Source organism: Toxotes jaculatrix, chromosome 3, assembly GCF_017976425.1.
Source record: "Toxotes jaculatrix isolate fToxJac2 chromosome 3, fToxJac2.pri, whole genome shotgun sequence".
NCBI lineage: Eukaryota > Metazoa > Chordata > Actinopteri > Toxotidae > Toxotes > Toxotes jaculatrix.
The window spans coordinates 18,784,910-18,804,859 of record NC_054396.1 but is presented as its reverse complement, the minus strand read 5'-3'; the positions used below and the strand labels follow the sequence as shown (position 1 = coordinate 18,804,859).

Here is a 19,950-nt window from a genome sequence, read left to right as displayed (position 1 = left end):
TACATCAATAAAAAAATCAATCACAGGACAAATAACCAACAATATATACAAAATATATTAGTTCTTCTTTGATCAGTGATTTTCAGACAGAGCCGCCTGAGCCTAAACATACTGTATATTAATTTTTAATGTTAATTTTCTAGACATGAAAGTTGGTTAAATCTGGTGGTAGAAAATAACTATGTGGGTACATTTACCCAACTGTTTTTACTTGTTCTTCAGTGATTTATTTCCATGGGATACTGTATTTCTACTCCACTATTTTTCAGAGTCAACATTATACTTATTTGACGGAGCTGTTACTAGTTATATTAAATATGATTTTGACATTAACAATATGGTGATCTTATGAAATACAGTTTCACTTTTATAGATTAAACTTCCTAATGGTTCCTAAAGAATACTTTGATAATATCAAAGAAAATTTGCTGACATTACTTCACTGTTCTGTACTGTAGATTTAGTAAGGGGTGGGTGGATTGACCCGATACTACGCTACCAATACTGTCTCATTATGAGTATCAATACGAGCATCTATAGAATCAATACCAAGAAAAAATCTGTCTCATTTCAAATCACATTTTCACTTAATGCACAATCTGCTTGCCTCTCTGCCACTGTTGTATATATGTGAGCAGTGATCCCCTCATTAGTTCACTCAGTAAACATTTATTTACAATTGAGAATGATGTGTTTTCACATCTAAGTGGTGAAGAGAGAATAGATGAAGAAATGCGTGATGTTTGGTAATTTATTTGGTTAGCCATTATATAAGATATACATGTAACTGCACCTTTACAATGATAATATTCCGTTTGGATTGACAGGGGTATTAATTAATTACTATGTTTATGACTTAAGTCATAGTTAGTAATGGTGGATCTCATTATACTCAGGATTAGAGGTTAGGGACTGGGAGTTGTGCAAATCTAAGAAGTAGTTAAATGGTAACTATATTCCTGTTACAGTGGATGCAGTACATTCAACATACCATCCAAAGTTTGCACCATTAGAGTATATGCTGCAGCAGACAATGGTAAAAACACAGGCAAATTCCACACACCCTCCAGACAGATTAGATGCACAGTGGCCCAAATATCCCCCTTGCCTCTCAGCAAGCCGAGCTGTGATTGGAGGCCGATCTCATCTCTCATTGTTGCAGCCTATCGGACCGGGAGAGGAGCTGCTGGTGTGGTACACTGTGGAAGACAACCCTGAGATAACAGCTGCACTGGAGGAAGAAAGAGCCAGCAGTCTGAGCAGGAAAAATTCACCCAGGGCGAAGCGAGGTGAGGCCTTACTCTCAACCATGATGACATTTCTGCTCGGCTTTAACCCCGGATGTGTGCGCTGCACTCATGCCACACCAAGTCAGCCACGAGTTGATTTTCTTTGCACCTCGGTCGAAGTTGTAACTGGCGAGCTAGCTAGCTACCAATGAAGGCAGGCTAGTGGAAGCTAGCGTTAACGGCTGCGATGTGTGGGGCTTCTCTCCACTTTTGTACTCGACCTGAAAGTCGTCGCTGCGAGCGGATTTAGCACCAAATCGTGACCAGTGAGCCAACTCTTTTGCCCTAAAATATCCCGTTAAGCCGTTAAACTAGCATCCGAGCAACTTTTTAGCAGCTTTTCCTCCTCCTCTGGGTCCTGACGTTGTCGAGGATGTGACCTTCCTTGAGTTCCTAAAGCATGAAAGCCATCCATCGGCGAGCCTGTCTACTTGATGATGGCCTATCAGGGTAGCTAACTAGCTGGCTGCCTTATCCAGTTGCAGGCCAGTTAGAGCACAGGTACTGGGTAACAATCTATAATATATATATATTTGATCTTGTATAGAGTGTTTAAAGTGGCCCTTAATGTCGATTTAGGTCCAGAATAACCTGTTCATCGAGTTGTCAGACTTGGTGTTGCATGCTAGCATTAGGCTAAACGGCTAGGTCTGAACGCACGGACATCTCGGTGTCCAGAAACAGATGGGAAACTGTGTGGTGTGAATTAGTATTAAAAACATGTTATATCGTTACGGTGGAAATTCAGTTAACATGGCGAGTTAAATTCTAACCGGTCGCTCTGGCGTTATAGCCTGGTTTGGTAGCATTAACGTTTCGTGACTGGAGACATTAAAACCTAAAAATAACCCCACAGAAACGTCATTTAGTTAATCTTTTGATTCATTTTTTAAATAAACTTAACAGTAGTCTAAAACAGAGAGATGTTAAAGTAATGGATGTACCACCAAACAATGAACTTGGCTGCAAATAGGTCACATTTATATTTGTCAGAATGAACTCTGAACATAGTGTTTCCATATAACACAATTGGATCATGTGGTTAATTCAATGCAGGACTAAGAAGAAAAGAGCAAAGTGATAGATATATGTTCTTATCTGTTGTGCTCTGTTTTGTTTTGTTTTTTTGGCTATATATTCTTGCGTCACTTATTTATCTAAGTTAAATCTTTGACATGGAGAATAAAGGGCTTTGTGTTTTGTGTTGTAATGTATGGTAAAGAAAGCCTGCCACAATGTAATAGCATAAATACCACCAAAGATAGAATATCCTTGTGTAGTTAATGACATAAAGATGCTTGCAAAATTTAGTGACTCTCACTCTGTATTATGATGTAATTATGTCAACAAATATAAACAGGCAACATACAGAAAGTCGCACCCCTGAAATGTCTGTGAAATGTAGTAGAAAACAAAATTTGAGCGCTGCAAGCTGCAGGTCTTGAGGTTTTACGTCCTTTTATTTTACAGGCTTGTTGATGAATGGGCTGTGTGTTATTTTTCATGAAAAGAAACTGTTTAATTTTCTGACTTGCCCTACAGGCAATAGTCTCTAGGAAATTATCTCTGTACCACAGTGTAGTGGCTTCTGGCAGGCATGTAGTTACTGTACTGCAAAGTCAACCTTGATAAAGTTAGCCTACCTATCACATTAGTTTCATTTTAAACATCCTGCATGTTACCTAACCACTATATGCCAGGGTTGGTTTAGGTGTTGGCTCTGTGAGTGCTGGGTATGAATAAAGATAATAACAGAAAATGTGAGGACTATGAAATGCAAGTGCTATTAGATTATGAAAATGTTTGGGTGGTTGTGTTGTAGCAGAATGCCTTTTACCATGCTGGTCAGATGACTGACCTGCAGCATGTGTTTCTCTGGTATGAATTAGGCTTTGTAGGCCAGGTCAGGTGACCTTGTTGACACACTCCTATGATGAGGACGTGCCAGGGAAGCCTCTTGAGTCAGACAAGGCTTAGAAATTCAAAACAGTGTCATGTCATATTAGGCATCGTCTGGGCCTCAGATTTATCATGTTTATCAGATGTCTTTTTTTCGATTACTGATGCATGCATGACAATAATTATGAAAAAAATGTGAAGCTGCTTTCGGATATTCTGCAAGGTTAGTTCTTGCGTTTCAATTAGAATTTTAAAGCAACAGCTTGTTAGTTTTCTTAATGCCTTTTTAATAATTTAAAGTGTTAAAGTGAGCACATGAGGTGAAAAAGTACAATTAAATTACTGGCTGTAATGAAATAGGTTTCCAGGGTCTTAATTATTTTACAAATCTGTTGAATGCATAAAAAAAGGATTTTATCTCTCCAGAATTGTTTTAGTCACTAGAATTAGTTGGTGAAAAATAAACAATCCCTGATATTTGGCCAAAAATGTATTTTTAACTACACTGTGTTTTTGGATCAGTTTTATTGATGTTTTGTTGTGGAAGTTAAAAAGTGTTTTTTTTTTTTTTTAATCAAGTCTGATACAAAGTGATGTGTGTATTTGTACTCATAGCCAGAAGAAAGCTGCTGGAGACAGCCAGACAGGCTGGTTTGGGTGGATTCAAGAAAACAAGTGGAGCCAAATCTGTTGTCAAAGAGATGTGGGATGGGGAAGAAGGTAAGTTGAATTATTGTCATGCATAATCAGTGTAGATTAATATATTTTCAAGCACTCTTCATATGAAAATGTTTTAAGTGGCATAATTTGCTATTTGGGATTATTTGTTAACAGGTCAGAAGGAGGAGGATGAGAGGCCATCAGCCTTAGAGACCTCGCAGGAACTCCAGGAAACCCATCCCATGGGAAGCACTGACCATAAAGATGTTCGGGATATGGCAGCGGGATTGATGGACAGGGGAAATGGTGGGGAGGAGGAGGCGGAAGAGGAGGAGGAGGAGGAAGAAGAGGAAGAGGAGGAGGATCCTGATGATTTGATGGAGCCAACTGAAGCCCAGCAGCAAACTGCTCAGCACTCACCTGCAGCTGATAAGAAGCCTGGCCTGGCGCTGACCTGTGGTGAAGAAAGCCATAAGGATTCAGAGCTAAACTTAGAGTCTTCCTCACTTAGAGGCCAAGAACCAGAAGTCGATCCTGATCCTGATCTTGACCTTGACCCTGACCCTGATGGAGACCTTGAAAGTGATCGACATGGAGAGTCATATCCCTGTCAGCACTGTGAACGCCACTTCTCCACCAGACAGGGCCTGGAGCGTCACATACACATTCATGCCATTAGCAACCAACAGACACAACTGTTTAAGTGCCGGTACTGCAGCAAATCCTTTGGCTCACAGCTGGGGCGGCGCAGACATGAGAGAAGGCATGAGAGTGGGCCTAAGAAAAGGCCTGGCTCTCTGGCTGGGACTGCTGGTCTACTCAGTCCTGTAGCACAGACTGACGGCTCAAGTCCTGACTGCACCAGCCCAGTTAGTCAGTATACAGCCATAGGTTCCCAGTTTACTGGAGGAATTCTGCACAACTCTGAGATGCAGAGAAAGGAGTTTGGGGCCCATGCTGACCGTCCCTTTATATTGGATGACAATGGGGAGTCAAAAGAACTCCATCCATGCAAGTATTGCAGTAAAGCATTTGGCACACACACCAACATGCGGCGACACCAACGCAGAATACACGAACGGCACTTGTTACCAAAGGGAGTTCGTAGGAAAGGAATGCTGCTGCAAGAGGCATCTGCACAGCAACAGCAGCAGCCTGATGAGTCCCCCAGCGCCAGCCCTCCGCCTGTCTATGTGCCCAGTGCGGACACAGAAGATGAGGCAGACAGGGACGATTACGCAGTTGACATATCCAAAAACATCTCTGAGAATTTGAGCTTCTACATTGATGGCAAGATTGTGTCCAGCAGTTCGGTGAGTACCTGTGAAGTGATAGAGGTGGACTCCAGATCTGCAGCTTTGTTTGGTTTGGACACGGTCATAATCAGCCCAAATCAGATCGGTCAGGCACTGAAGGTGGAGGGGAGAACGAGTGCTGCAAAACAAGTCTCTAACATCGGCCAGCCAGCAGCAAAGAGGCGAACATCCACACCCCCATTTGTTCCCAGCCTTAAAATGGAGACAGAATCGTCGTCTTTCACAGCCTCCTCATCGTCTTCATCATCCTCTACATCTTCTTCATCTAACTTGCTAGTGGGAGGACTGTTCCAACAAGGCACAGATTCATCAGCATTTCAGAGAGAGAAAACGGTTTATCTCTCACCTAAGCTCAAACAGCTCCTTCAGACACAAGATATTCAGAAATCTACCATTGCCCTGATAACAGAAAGCCATAGACTGGCCTCACCGCTGTCAGTCACACCGCTGCAAGGGGCTCCAGGCAGGTTTAAGAGAAGAACAGCTTCTCCCCCGTCATCTCCACAGCTCAGTCCTGCTTGTAAAACAGAGAGCAGTAAAGCTGAGGTGGCAAGCTCATACACCCTTAAGGTGCCAAAGCTGGAAAGCCGCAGTGTGTCACCTCCTGGGAGCGTACTAGACAAAGATGACGGGGACACACTGAACCCTTCAGGAAATAATACTCACAGCCAAACATCTTCTAGTAGCGGAGGAAATTCCTGTAATCAACAGCCCTTGGATCTGTCAAGCTCTGTCAGCAGGAAAAGTGACAGCTCGAACAAGGTGCTCGGGGATTCGGCTCTTGATTTAAGCTTGCATCGTAAGAGCACCGTTGAGCCAGAATCGAAGGGAAGTCCAGCGCCACAGCCACTGTTAAAAAAGAGAAAGCCTAACACCAGCATGCTTGAAAAGGTGCTGATGAATGAGTATGTAGGTCTAACTTCGCCAGGAGAGGAGGGCCCCTCGGTCTTAGCAAACCTCAATTTTTTCCATTCTCGTTCTCCAAATGTTGCATCAGAATCTGCCCACCCCTCTCCACCCTCTTTGACCCCAGTGACCATGAACCCATCTTCACCTGGTAGCTCAAGTGTGACGTCCCCTACACCACCTCCCCCTGTGCTACCTACCATACCTTCTCCACTGGCTATGCCTGGCTCTCCTCTCTCTCAGCCTTCAGACTCGTCTGCACTGAGACCTCTTCCTGTCCTCTCACCAAAAATGTCTCCGAGATCAGTTGAAAACAAACCCTTGTCAGATGCAGAGGACATTTTGTCAGCAGAAGAAAACAAAGATGAGGAGGAGGACCACATCTCTGAGCCACTGGACTCCCCAAACACTCCATGTAAAGAGCTCCTGAATCATTCAACGCCAAGCCCCTCTAAGCCTGCATCAGTAGATCTGCATGCTACCGAAGACGTTTCTGTGACTTCGACCTGCACCAGTCTGCTAAATGGCAAATTGAAGCAAGACCTTGACTCCGTAACCCAGAAATCTTTGAAATCTGACTTTGCTGCTCTCTCACCCCAACCAGAATCCTCATCTTCCTCACCGTCTCCTCCTCCTCATCATGATCCATCCCCATCACTCGTTCAGCAATCCCACCCTCAGATTAAGATAAAAGAAGAGCCTCAGCACTGCATAGATGGGTTGTCAGTTATGAATCATACGCCTCAGGATGGTGTTGACACTTCACCTCAGCCTGCTGCTCTTGATAAACCATCTGATAAAACCTCTGAGGCAGAGGAAGTCGACTCGACATACTGCAAGACTTTTGTCTGCAATGTCTGTGAGGAGCCGTTCAACTCCATCAAAGAGCTCAGTGGACATATCATAGACCATGCTGCGGACTGGCCCTTCAAGTGTGAATTCTGCGTGCAGCTGTTTGGTGACGCGCCCGCCCTGCTGGCTCACCGGACATCACTACACGGAGTGGGCAGGATCTTTGTGTGCTCCGTTTGTTCCAAAGAGTTCGCCTTTCTCTGTAACCTCGAGCAGCACCAAAAGGATCTACATCCAAATGAGACATGTTCAAATACCACTGTAGAGAGTGGCAAGCTAAGGCCACAGAACTACACAGATCCATCCAGAGCCAAAGAGGAAAGCAGTCCCTCAACACCAGCACCAGAGATGACTGATGAATCTGCTCCACACAATGACTCTGATTTAGCAAAGGAAGAACCTGATGTTAATGGTAATCATGCAGAGGACGGAGCAGAGGACCCCAATGAGGAGCTATACACTACAATAAAGATCATGGCTTCAGAGGGAGGGAAGCCTAAAGGCCCAGACGTTCGCCTTGGTATTAATCAACACTACCCCAGTTATAAACCACCTCCTTTTCCTTATCATAGCCGTTCCCATGCTGGCTCTGTGGCCTCGGCTACTAACTTCACCACCCACAACATACCACAGACTTTCAGCACTGCCATTCGCTGCACCAAGTGTGGCAACAGCTTTGACAACATGCCCGAACTGCACAAGCACATACTGGCCTGCGCCAATGCTAGTGATAAGAAGCGTTACACTCCCAAGAAAAACCCCATCCCCCTCAAGCAAATAGTGAAGAGCCCGAATGGAGTCGTGTCACCCACAGCAGCCCCTGCAGGACAGAGTGCGTTCCGTAGAATGGGTCAGCCAAAGAGACTTAACTTTAATCAAGATACTGGTAAAACAAAAATGAGTGCCCTCAGTAAGAAGAAAAACCAGCTGGTCCAGAAGGCAATATCACAGAAAAATAAAGCGGCCACTACTGCAAAGAAGGCTTCCGTTAAAGTTGAAGAAGAGCAGCCCTCTAATGTCTGCCCCCACTGCAGCAGGGAGTTTACTTATACTGCAAGTCTCAATAAACATATGGCAGTCAGCTGTCCCATGAAGCCTGTTGTGAAAAAGGGCAAAAAAGGTCTAGCAGAGGTGAAAAAAGAGGCAGTGTTTGTGGTAGATAAAAACATGAATCTTAGGAAGAAAGCTTCAGACTGTGAAATACCGCAGACAGAGCCAGAGCATAAACCCCTGGGAAAGACCAGAGCTCGCAGCTCTGGTGCAACAGACTCCGAACCCCCCCAGGCAAGCAAAGGAAAAACCGCTGCTGCTCTGGGCCGCCTAAAGAGGCCTGCTTCATTCCCAACCCCAGTTTCCACTAGCAAAAAAACTAAGAAGGGCAAAGTTCAGTCTCTACCTCCCACCCTGTCAGCCCTGGACTCTCCCAGTGACACTGCACAACAACGGCCATCCATGAGAATGCAGCGTATGGGTAAGGAGGCAGCACCCAAGAGATTAGCAGAGGCCAAATCTCCACCACCACTACAATCGCTGAAGAAAGAGGAGCGGTTTTCCCTGCGAACACGGGAGAGAGTAGGTGGTCCAGTCACCAGGAGCTTACAAATGGCCAGTACTGCTCCTCCTGCTGAGGTTAAAACTGAGGAACCACCAATTCAAGAGCCAAAAGAGACTCAGGTGAGACATGAACCTGTGTTTATTTCCTTTTCCTCATCATCTTTGTTAGCATGTATTGATCACAAATGAAACAATCAAACTTTAGGGACCTTGTCCCTAAAAATGTTATCGTTGTCAAATGAAAACTATGTTAAAACAAATATTGACCTCTTTTCATGTGCTATGTGTTATAAACCTGTTTTTTCATGTGAATTGTAGAAATCTTGTCATTTTTGATTTTTCTTTTTGATGTTGTCTAACTTAATTGTTAGCTTTATAAAACATCACAGTTGACTGGAGCTGGAAGTGATGGGATTAAAATGTTTCATCCAACAGTCCAGAACTCAGATATTCAGTCAACAATAGACGACCATCAAATGTGTGGAGGTTTTGTTTGACATCTTGTTTAACTTAGACTGCTAATCAATGATCAAAATTGTTGCCAATTAACTTTCTCTCGGTCAGCTGATTGATTGACTAATTATTACAGCTCAGTGTTGCTCATCCTTGCCTGTCTTGCGTGTTACAGGAAGTGCTGATGAAGTGAGCCATGTGGACATTGTTGAGGTCTTCCTGGGAATATGGTGCTCACCTCTCAGGCAACGCTCTGGACTAATTCAAGACACTGACAGCACTGAGGCTGACCTTTAGCGGTGGGCTTGTTCACTCAAAACAAGTGAAGTTTGCTTATCTCAACTGCCTTTGCTGGATTTAAGGAGGGAACTCTTTATCTTCCATCTATCTTATGAACTGAACTGAGCCTCGATTTTTAGCCAGCCTTGCAAAAAAAAAAAGAGAGAAAAAAACGAAGAAAAAGAAACTGTAAATGACAATGAGTTAATATATACAATATGTGTCATTACTTGACCCAAAACAGTAACATTAGGGCTCCGTTATTTTGGAAAGCTGATATATTGCAAATGGCAATCATGTATCAGTTAGGGTGAGGAAAACTTGTTTATTCTTTCGTTCCTTATTTTTCCCCTTCGGTTGTTTAGATTTTTGGATGTTTCCAGAGTCTCTTAATGCATGTGCTGAATAGAGTAAAAACTAGATTAAGCCAATTTCCATGTCTCTCCCAATGGGCACCTACTTCAGTTTATACATGATTTGCAAGTATGTATGTTTGATTTAAATTTCTGTAGTCATTATATTGTAGAATATATCTTATTGGTGTATTTTTGTTTGGGAAACAAAAATGAAAATGGCAGTTGTTTACTGCAACAATTGGTCCTCAGGAACACTGTATATGTGTGTGGTAAGTATGTGAATGGTTATGGTTGGATGTGTGGCCTGACAGCTATTCCTTTGGTCTAAATCTCAAGTATGTCTCATGTTTTTACTTGCTATCTCTCTCTCTTTTTTTGTTTTGTTTATCTGACATTAGCAGGTAATTCCGCTTGTAAAATGACAGGAATTATGTGTAAACTCCTTAAAAGAATTTGAAAAGAATTTTTAATATCACTCGTACAGCCCAGTGTTCTTACAGCACTTTAAAAGAAACTGCCAAAATTTCTAGCTGGATCAGTAAGATTGGCTTAATTAAACAGTGAATAATGGAATGTATTCAGGTCTGTTGCTCTTTGCAGACACTGGTAATTTGCACCAAATTGGTGCAAATCATTCATCTGGTCTGAAAAACTTCTTTTGCAGCCTTTCTGTCAACAACTATTTCAATTGGCTGTCTCCGTTAAGCAATTTGACAAGTGAAAATGACACATGAACCAACTTTTAAATGCCAAAATGCATGATAATGACTCACATCCTAGAAGAAAAGTTGGATACTGCAGTATTTTGTAGTTTTTTGTTTTTTTTTTGGTCTAAGTGGATTTGTGAAAAGTTGCTCCATGTGTTGATTTTCCTACAAGAGCCATGCCACAGTAATGTAACCGAATCATCTTTCTTCTTAGGACAAAGTCATCTTTGTTTCAGTGAGTTGATATATTTGGTAAGACTGTACATGATGAAAAAGTCATTAAGTCCCTGCCAATGAAAAGCTTCTTATTTTTAGTTTATCGTCTCCAGCGCTCACCCCACTTTTTCACTCTTGACCATTATACCACAGAGATAAACACACAGGCAGTGCTTACAGTGCTTGTAGGATGTTATGGAAAAGTCAATTGAACAATATGATTTGAAGCTTAATTTATATTTCCATGAGAACTTTTCATGTTTTGCCTTTCAGCATCAAGATTATGTATTTAAGGATGAACAAAGACAAAAATCCCGAATGACCTCAAGTAAGACATTGCTGTAATTGACATAATAATAAAAAAAAAAAAAAGTTTTTCAATTTGTGTAAAGCTTTTATTGTTTTTGCTTACAGGGTTCCCAATTATACCCACCTCTGCAAGATGTGAGTATAAAGTGTAAGGTAGGATAGGTCAGACATTTAATGGGTGGAAATTGTCCTCTAATGATGTTTTAACGTTTGAAGACAGTTTTCACTCATTATATTTGTATCCTTTATAGTAATGGAGTTTTCTAGTTCTTGATTTAACGTGCCGTTTATTTTTACATGATTATAGTTCACTGGTTATGTAAAAATCAAAAATGACTTTGTGGAAGCAGAGAGAGAATGTGATTAACTGCACTCATAAGTGGGTCTGACTTCTTGCACACTGTTTTATTCCCTGAGACCTTTTTTTTTTTTTTTTTTTTTTTAAACATAATAAATATAATAGCTGTCCCTGCTATAGCAGCTGTAATAAAGTTTTCCAGATTACATTTGCTGATTGCCTTCTGTGCTTACAGCGTATAAGGGACCTGCCAGATTATGAAAAAAAAAAAAAAAAATTAGTTTCCATTTTATCTGAGTTTGATAGAAGGTAGTACTTAACATAAATCAAATTATAAGTTGCTGCTGCTGTTACTCTGCAGGTCAGGGAGCTGCTACCGGGCAGCCATGGCCAGCATCGGCTTGCTAGTTGCTGCGAGATCTGTATCTATTTTGGGAGCAGTGCACTTGTCAGGGAGGTTGATTTGTGAGTCATACAGTCCCTTAAATTCTTACCTCTGTTGTGCAGCTCCACATTTTGTGTAGCTCGACATGGAAAGAGGGAGCAAATTGTGCATGAGCAGTTTGTTATTCAAAGGTGTAAAGGGTGTGGGCGTTAAGAGCTTTGTAAGGATTTCACATTAAAAGGGTCAGTTTTATGGAATTAATTGCTGAATCAATTGGCTTTTGAATACACTTAATGCTGTATAATGTAAAAGGTTTGTGTAGATGCTGGCAGATGAGCCTGGGTATCTCCCATCTTTGTATTTATAGTGTAATCACTGTATTATAGGTAAAGTGGCTTATTGCTTTATATTTTATTTCTTTTTATGGCCACTGCTATGCACAAAGTCACACTTGCATATTACAGTCCTAAATCACAGCAGGACTGAAATCACAAGAGCAATGAAAAAAACTTGACTTGTTCAGTACAGTGCACACAATCTTAAATTATTCCAAATAATTCATCATGCTACATTTTTATAATACTTTGTGGCAGTAGCACATATATAAAGAGACAAGTACAAAAATAAACAAATTAAAAAAAAGAGAGAATAACACCAGACAAAAACAAACAACTGAATTTGTAAAACCACATATCATCAAATGTATCTCATTTATCAAATGGCCCAACAATATTAATATATCCTTAGTACAGAGTACATATATAAACTGAACATAAAAATCAACACTAAAAACGAATCCTCATATACAAAGTAGTGGTGTTATTATTTGGAAAACTGGAAAATTTATCTCAGAATAAGTATTAGGAGCAGATGTATTAATAATTAAGTGCACTCTTCTTACTCTCTCTCAGCAAACTTCCCTCTTCTTTTAAGATGTTTTTTTTTTTTTTTAGTATATGTTTCCAGTATATCCTTCCAAATAAAGTAATGTTTGCGAGATGATATTCTGAGTGGATAAATATTCAAAGAATCCACCCCCAGTAGTTTTAAAAATAAACCTTTCCTCTGCCAGATAATAAGGTTAATAATATACCTGTTTGTTTCTTGAATGTCACCCAGTGCAACAGATGAAAAAAAAAAAGTGGAACTAGATCCTCACATAACACATTGGGGGATATCAGGTTGATGGATGGAGTTATGAATTAAACGCAATCTGTATGTTGGACTTGATCCACAGGGGGGATTTTTCTTTATTCGCTGGGATGTGGAGACATGTTTATTTGCCCCAGTGCCATGATGGTATAGTTTATGGCTGGATGTAGTTTATGGGTCATTCAGCTGTGTGTGTGGAGGGTGGGCACTTGGACGAGTGCTGCACCATACTCATGCTGTCAGGGTGAAATATCACTGCACTCTCTCTTGATTGCTGTGTACGGTTCTTCAGCCCTATTCATAAAAATGCAATTCCATGCAGCTCTGTGCCCGGCTTGATGAAATAAACTACGATACAGCAGAGAGACAGGTTTAAGGCGTAAAAGAGCACCAAGGATGCTTTAGGGGATTGGTGCTCAATTACCACATGCAGAAAGTTCAATATGAGCATCCACTTGTGGAAAAAAAGACTCAGCTTAGTATGCACTAACAAAATCACACATTACAAAATATTTCATTACATGCTCGAGTGCTTAGTTTCTTTTCAGTGAAAACTACAAATCTCCGTATTTGGTAAGTTTGAGTTTTTCAGATTATCTGATTTGCAAATGTGACCTGCGATACTTATCCTACTTCCTGAGCCGAAGAAACCATTGTACATTGGACTAACTAAATAAGACTAAGTGTCTACAGCCATGCTAGCCGCTCTGTGAGGGGCAGCAGGATTCAGCAATTTTTTTTCTTTGGTATAATTGTTTTATTCATCTAAATTGTTGCCAATTAATTTTGACAAATCGATGAACTGGCCTGATCATCTCAGCTCACGTGCAAACAGTGTGGTTCTAGCTTTAAAATGCGAGCTGGTGTTTTCCTGTCCTTTTCTTAGAACAAAAGATCTGGTGGAATATAAGGAGTCTGGATCAGACGGTTTGCTGTTGTTAAACTACACGGTTATTTGTCATCTAGAGAACGATAGCCGCCAGTGACAGGAGACACAGAGGGAGGGAATGACAGCTGCTCATACATGACAATATACAGCCTCCTTAAAAAGCTCACTCTGCCCCTGCTTCCTGTTCAAAGGGAATGGCATTAAAGTTGATGAAGATGGAGAGGAGATGTATTCTGCTGGGCATTAGTCTGTCAGACTTGGAAATGAAGTCGCGTCTCGAGTCTTCTCATTGTTTGTGAAATGCCGGTGTTCAGTTTGACCTTAGTGTTTTGCAGATTTTAGACTTGTTTGTATGCAGCCACACGCTGTTTGTTACCGCCTCTGACTATGTGATCTCGTAAACATACTTAATGTCGCAAGTTATTTCCTTCCCTGCTTTAAATGCAGGGCCGTGTTTTCTTTTCTTTCCATTATATCTTTTTACCTTCAGAACCACCTGCTAAAGTCAGCGTGCTGACCGAGCCTTCCTCCCAGCTCCAACTGTGGCCCATTGAGCATCCTGCCATTTCCTTTCAAAACAGGAGGATGTGATGCGAGGATGTGAGTGCTGTGGTCAGGTCTCTGGTGTGCTCGCCTTGCAGAGCAGCGGTGTGAGAGATGGCTCCATGACAATGGGCTTCCTGGCAGAGTTTTTTCTTTTTTTGTTTTGTTTTCGTTGGAGGAAATCGGCTGTTTAATGCAGGTTTTAGAAGCTGCAGAGAGGGTAGACAGTGCAGAGATGGCCTGAGTCTGATAATATGTTGGAATAGTTGTGTCAGATTCTTGTATGTGGTGGAGGTCTCCATGCCAACAGCTGCACAGTGGTTACAACACACCTAACTGTGCCTCCAGGGCCTGAGAGGGTATTTTAAGAACTAGTAACATTTACTCATTTGATCTCATGGTTAATTTTTTATTACAACACCTTCTTTTCAGCTTTTTGCTGCAGCGTGAGGAAAGTGTTTTCACACACACACAAGTAAATCAGAATTTTCACTGCTTCATCCAGAGCTGTTGCACTACACAGCGAGGCAAGTAGAAGTTTATAAGAGTTATTTTTCAGTTGAGTATGAGCTAATTTTTATTTTATACTCAGCAGTTTTCTACAATTCCTTTTCAAGATGATGCCTCTGGAAACCAGCAGCTGTACCAGCCCTACTTTTCACATTTTTTTTAACAACCCCTCCACTTTCTCATCCTCCTTTTTTTTCCCTCAGCACCGGGGGAAGATGAAGCACTCGAGTTTGCTAGAATCTGTTTCCCAGCAGCGGCCCGAGCTTAAAGATGGATCGGGGGGATCTGCATGGGGTGGGGTGGAGAGAGAAAGAGATGTGAGGGGGAGCAGGAGAGCGAGAGAGAGAGAGAGATGTTACTGCTAAGGCACAGCAAATGAGGGCTGTGGAGAGGGGAGGAGGGAGAGGGAGGAGAGAAAAGGGGGCATACTCGCACAGATCAGAAAACAACAGTCCTGCTCTGTGCCCAGAGGATAGACGCTCCTGTCTACTCACACTGAGAGTGAGAGGGGAAGAGGGAGGGTTGACTTTTACCTGCCGTAGACGCTGCACTCAACCCTCGCCTCCCCTGTTCTTCGCTCAACCCAGCCTGTCTGGAGCCGCAGAGGACTGTCAGCCAGTGCAGACGAAGCACAAGATCAGAGTGCTGGCAGAGCAAGTGTGCCTCCAGCTCTGCTACCTGCTTTACCGCTCTGTATTACTCTCCCTCACACGTGCACACCAAAATGCTCTCGCAGGCACACGTTGAGAGAACTTTCTCTCGCGCGCACACACTTACATGCTGACAAGCAGGCAGGCAGGCAGGCAGGCAGGCAGGCACACCCCCTCCCATTATTTGTGCGGCGAGCAGTTCTGCTCATATTGGTGTGAGCAGCAAGGGGCTGTATTTCATTCCTCAGCAGCAGCAGCAGTAGCAGCAGCAGCAGGACGGGTCCAGAGGAGAGTAGTCATCACCAGTAATCACACGCCAGCTTCTGCAACTGAAGGTATGCCCCCCCCCTCTCTTTTCTTCTTTTTTTTTTCACTCTTTGCCTCTCTCCTCTTTTTTTCCCCCGTCTTGATGTGACGCAGTGTTCCTGACCTTCCCTCCTCCTCCTCCTCTCTCCTCAGCGTGTGCCAGTGGGACAGCCATGGAGGACTCCCTCACCTGCGGCCATGCCACCTTCTCCCAGGTGTTTGGACGCCAGGGACAGCTCATGCAAGCCAGTGAGTAGCCACAATTACACCCCTCCTGCATCCTTACAAATCATCAGCCAGCTACATGTCCCGCATGTCAGCGTAACTGATCTCCACCCTCAGCGTTTCTGCCTGATCCCATCCTCAGTCTTATTGCTATTTTAATTTAGCTGATGCTGAGTGGTGCAACAAACCTCCTCTTAAGGTGCAACAAGATTACAGTGTCATAGTTAAAATCATCCTGAGCTGCTGCTGTGAGAAAGCATAGAGTTTTTGGTTAAAAAGAAAAAGGAAAACTGTGCTATTTCTGTTCAGTAAGTGAAGGATCTCAGTGATGTGAGTGTTTATGTAAAGAGCAAGAACAAATGACAGTTTTTTTTTTCAGGGTTTTTGTTTTTCATCCCTCATAGATTGTGTGATTGTTATTGCAGTTGATGTTTCTGTCAGTGCAGCAAGTTTGTGAGGAGCAGGTTGGATGGATTAACTTGTGTAGTATTGTATTTTTAAGGAGAAAACACATGCGCACCCTCAGTATGCGGGATGAACTTGGGGCTGTGGCTCAGCTGTGTTGGGAGGGGGGGGGTTGCATTTTGGCAAAAGGGGCTCTTGAATACAGAATGATGAATCAGAAACAGGCTGTTTTGTGGAGTTGTTGTTTGGATAACAGAAAGGTTAAAGATTTGTTAGCAAACAACATCTTAGTGTTCTTAGTGATTTGATGGAAGTCAGGTGTTACAGTATTAGGAACACAGATTCTTGCTGAAGTATATTTATAATGCCGGTGCAGAGTATAAGTGAGGTTGAGTCTAACAGGCTGAGACACTATCGGAGATGCTCTCAGAGCTCAGACTGATGGCTGAATTATTGAAAACGTAATTTATCAAGATTTTCAGGGGCTCAGAATCATGGAACACAACCTTGGAGCGCTGCAAACGAAGCATACTCCAGTGATATCTTAATATGTAATGCACAGGGTCAGAATACATATCTCTTCTAGGAATTAAAAAAAAAAAAGCAGGAGATTGACTTGCCTCTAGAATGACAGTGTCAGCTGCATCCTCCTCATCTGGCCTCGTATCTCTCCTCATGGAGTCGTTCGGCGAGAACTTAGTGAGCGCCTTTGATGCCTCCACTCGTCCATAAATGCAAAGTGATTTTTCATACAGTGTTATGGTGGATAATGAGGAGGGCCCAGGGCAGACATCAAAATAAAACATCCGTTTGAGTTGCAACCTATACATGGGCTTTGCCACATCAGCTTTAAACTCCTGTTTCCCCCTTCATTGCCACCTGGAGACAGAATTGCGTCTGAATGGAGTTTATAAAACAAGTGCCATTAACAACAAACCTGGCTAAGACAGCACTTTGTTTAGCTAATAATGGAAACACATCAGTCATTTTCCTGAGCTGGAAAATTCTTGCTTCTTGACACGTGTTTCTTGATGCGCCTTGTTGCAGGGTTTCATCTGTTGGGATTTATTTCGCGTGTTTGACACAGGGAGTTGTTTGAGAACATAAACATGAAAATTCTGCGCAGTAGATTGTTGTTCTTCACCCCCTCTTTGCACAAGTGCACCCTTTTATAAATAATGCACTTTGTGTGAATATATCCGTGGGCTTAATACACTTGATAAGAGCATATTACTGTTAAAGGGTTGCAGGGCCCTGATTTATATTCTGTTTCAGACAGGCAGAACGCTTGAAGCATCTTTACTAAACGAGTGGTTTTTGAGTGTTGCTGATCTGTTGTGTGTCTTTCTGGTTTCATGGGGTTTTTTTTTTGGGCGAGCAGAAAGGGCAATTCTCTCGGGATTTATATGCAAATATGTATACAAAACACAAACACTGAGGGGAAAAAAAACATTCAATGCAATTTGTGAGCACTCAAATGTAAGTAGAGTTTTTCCACATACACTGGGCCTGTGTGGATGTATGGATATGTGGGTGAATGTTTCACAGTACTGTACGTGTGGCTGGGTCAGTTTATCTGGAGGGCATCACAGTATAAAGGGAAGGTGAAACAAGAAGAGGGTGTGGCACTGCTGAAGAGTTGTATCACTTTGCATCATGGCTGGCAGCTGAGCCAGTCTAGCCTTCAAAATAAAAGCGTGACAGTTTTTGAAATCTGAAAATGTATCAAGATATATGCTGTGGAATAGTAAGATTCGCGTATAATGAGGAACAGCTGTAAAATGGTGTAGATTTGTACAGTATATTGTGGTGTTCATCGGTGGTTCCCAACCTTTTCGGCTTATGACCCTTGAAACTGTCTACTTGTGACCCATTATCTTATGTTGCATGTGTCTGAGTTGAGAGCAGAACAAGCAAAGTCATGTTCCCCTTCCTGGCTGTCTTATTTCAGTACTTTTTAGAGGCCTTAAGAGGTAAAGCTACCCAGCAAAAAGATTAGAGAAAAGAAAAATGAAACATAATTCATTTAGTAGAAATATGCTTTTATCTTCAGATTTCTTTTCTTTTTGATCATCTCACTGCGCCCCCAGATTAATCTTGCGACCCCCATAAATACCATACACCACTGGCGTATGGTATTCACTAATGTAGAAGTACATTTAGAACAGCTATATTTAGTTAAAAAACTAAATCATGCTGTATCTGTTTTCACTGAAAGTCTTCGTTTGCGTTGTGTAGACACTATCTCTCTCATGCAAATTCAGTTTGAGCGGATTAGTTGTCAGAATGGACGCACAAGCAAAAGGGGAAAATCACAGTTCCATTTAGATTGCTGTTGTGTTTTGATGTATTGAGCTGAAATTGTTTTTTTTTTTTATCATATGTTACTATGAATATTTTTTTGACAGGAAAAAAAGGAAAAAAAAAACATCTTTTTGAGAAAATGAAGTTATGAGAAGTATAAGAGCTCTTAGTGTACAAGTGCAGCAGCATCCTGAAATTACAGATGTGTTAATGCTGTTACAAGACTGTCCTCTTGTAACAGCACTTTTTTCATTTGTGCATTTTAGCTACGACTCTAATTTTGCCCCGAGCAAATGGCAAGTGAAACTGCTGTTACTTGTAACTGCATGCATTATTCACTACATCTTGACTTTCTTTGTGTTGCCTCCTCATTGCTGCTTGAATTCTCTCCTTTATCTTTGCTTTTAATTTTACCAACACTTTGTCCTACTTTTTTGCCCTTAAACTGTTGTGGCAAAAAAAACAAACAAAAAAAAAGTTCATAAAGGTTCACAGCGATGTGAGAAAAAAAAAAAAAAGCCTTATGTGAGCTATCACCGCATTTGCACAAATCCCTGCGAACTCAAGCTCAGCTTCTCCCTGCCCAAATGGCTGTGCCCTGACAGTGCAGCAGTGGTTTCATTCACCTTTCTGCTCCAGTGAACCACAGTGATGTGAGGACAGACACAGTTTAAGGTTGTCAGCAGTGTAGTCCACAGAGTAGATCCACAGAGGCCCGTAAACTCTGAATATCTTCATTCTCCTTCTGGCGTGGCGTCATCCTCGTGTCTGTGCTCAGGGAGGTCAAGGTGCTGGCTTATCGCCAGCGTTCTCGTCCCTGTTATACTCCTGGGCTGCTGGCCATCAGACCAAATAGTAATATAATTCTTAGAGAGAATGGCTCTTTTAAGTGCTTCTTTAATTGAGTCATTTTCAGTGCAGGTGTATACTGAAACTAATCTCATAATAGCAAACAGTTTTTGCCACATTAATAAATGTTCCTCCTCTGTCTCTTGGCAAAAGTCCAATCAGATATATTAAATATGCAAATAATATCGGTGGCCACAGCTGAATTGGCCGAATACGTCCCTCACACTGGTTTACATCATCTTACTTGCATTATTGATCCTGGTCCCTGGGTATCCCCAGCAGCACTGAAAATCACTCTGTCAAAGTCAATACAGGCCTAATTTAGATCTTCCTCCCTCTTCTAATCCCTATATTGGATTTTAGAACCCCAGTAGAGCCAGTGATGGTGGACTTCGCATGTCTGTCAGGGAGTACATCCTGACTCACACCGTCAGCTCGGGGCCAGTCAGAGCAGCTGTGTAATTCTACATAAGCTGCTATTTGATTCCAGTTTTCCAGTTGTGGTGTATAATTCTATGCATTCAGTTTCTCCTTAGCTCTTCATGGCAGGGAATCACATGTATCTTCATTAGCAGACTTTCCCTCAGGATGATCAATAAACCGGTGGGAGTTCATTGACTGTATTAGCTCGGTGTTTG

General features: G+C 42.1%; 1 protein-coding gene across 1 annotated transcript; it reads left to right on the top strand.

The window, feature by feature from the left end:
* Positions 1-1,381: 1,381 nt before the first annotated feature.
* Positions 1,382-9,428, top strand: prdm2b (PR domain containing 2, with ZNF domain b). Its single transcript, XM_041033914.1, has 4 exons — positions 1,382-1,790; positions 3,804-3,908; positions 4,023-8,596; positions 9,105-9,428. The coding sequence occupies exons 2-4, from the start codon at positions 3,890-3,892 to the stop codon at positions 9,120-9,122; spliced, it is 4,611 nt and encodes a 1,536-aa protein (XP_040889848.1). The 5' UTR covers positions 1,382-1,790; positions 3,804-3,889; the 3' UTR covers positions 9,123-9,428.
* The last annotated feature ends 10,522 nt before the right edge of the window (positions 9,429-19,950 follow it).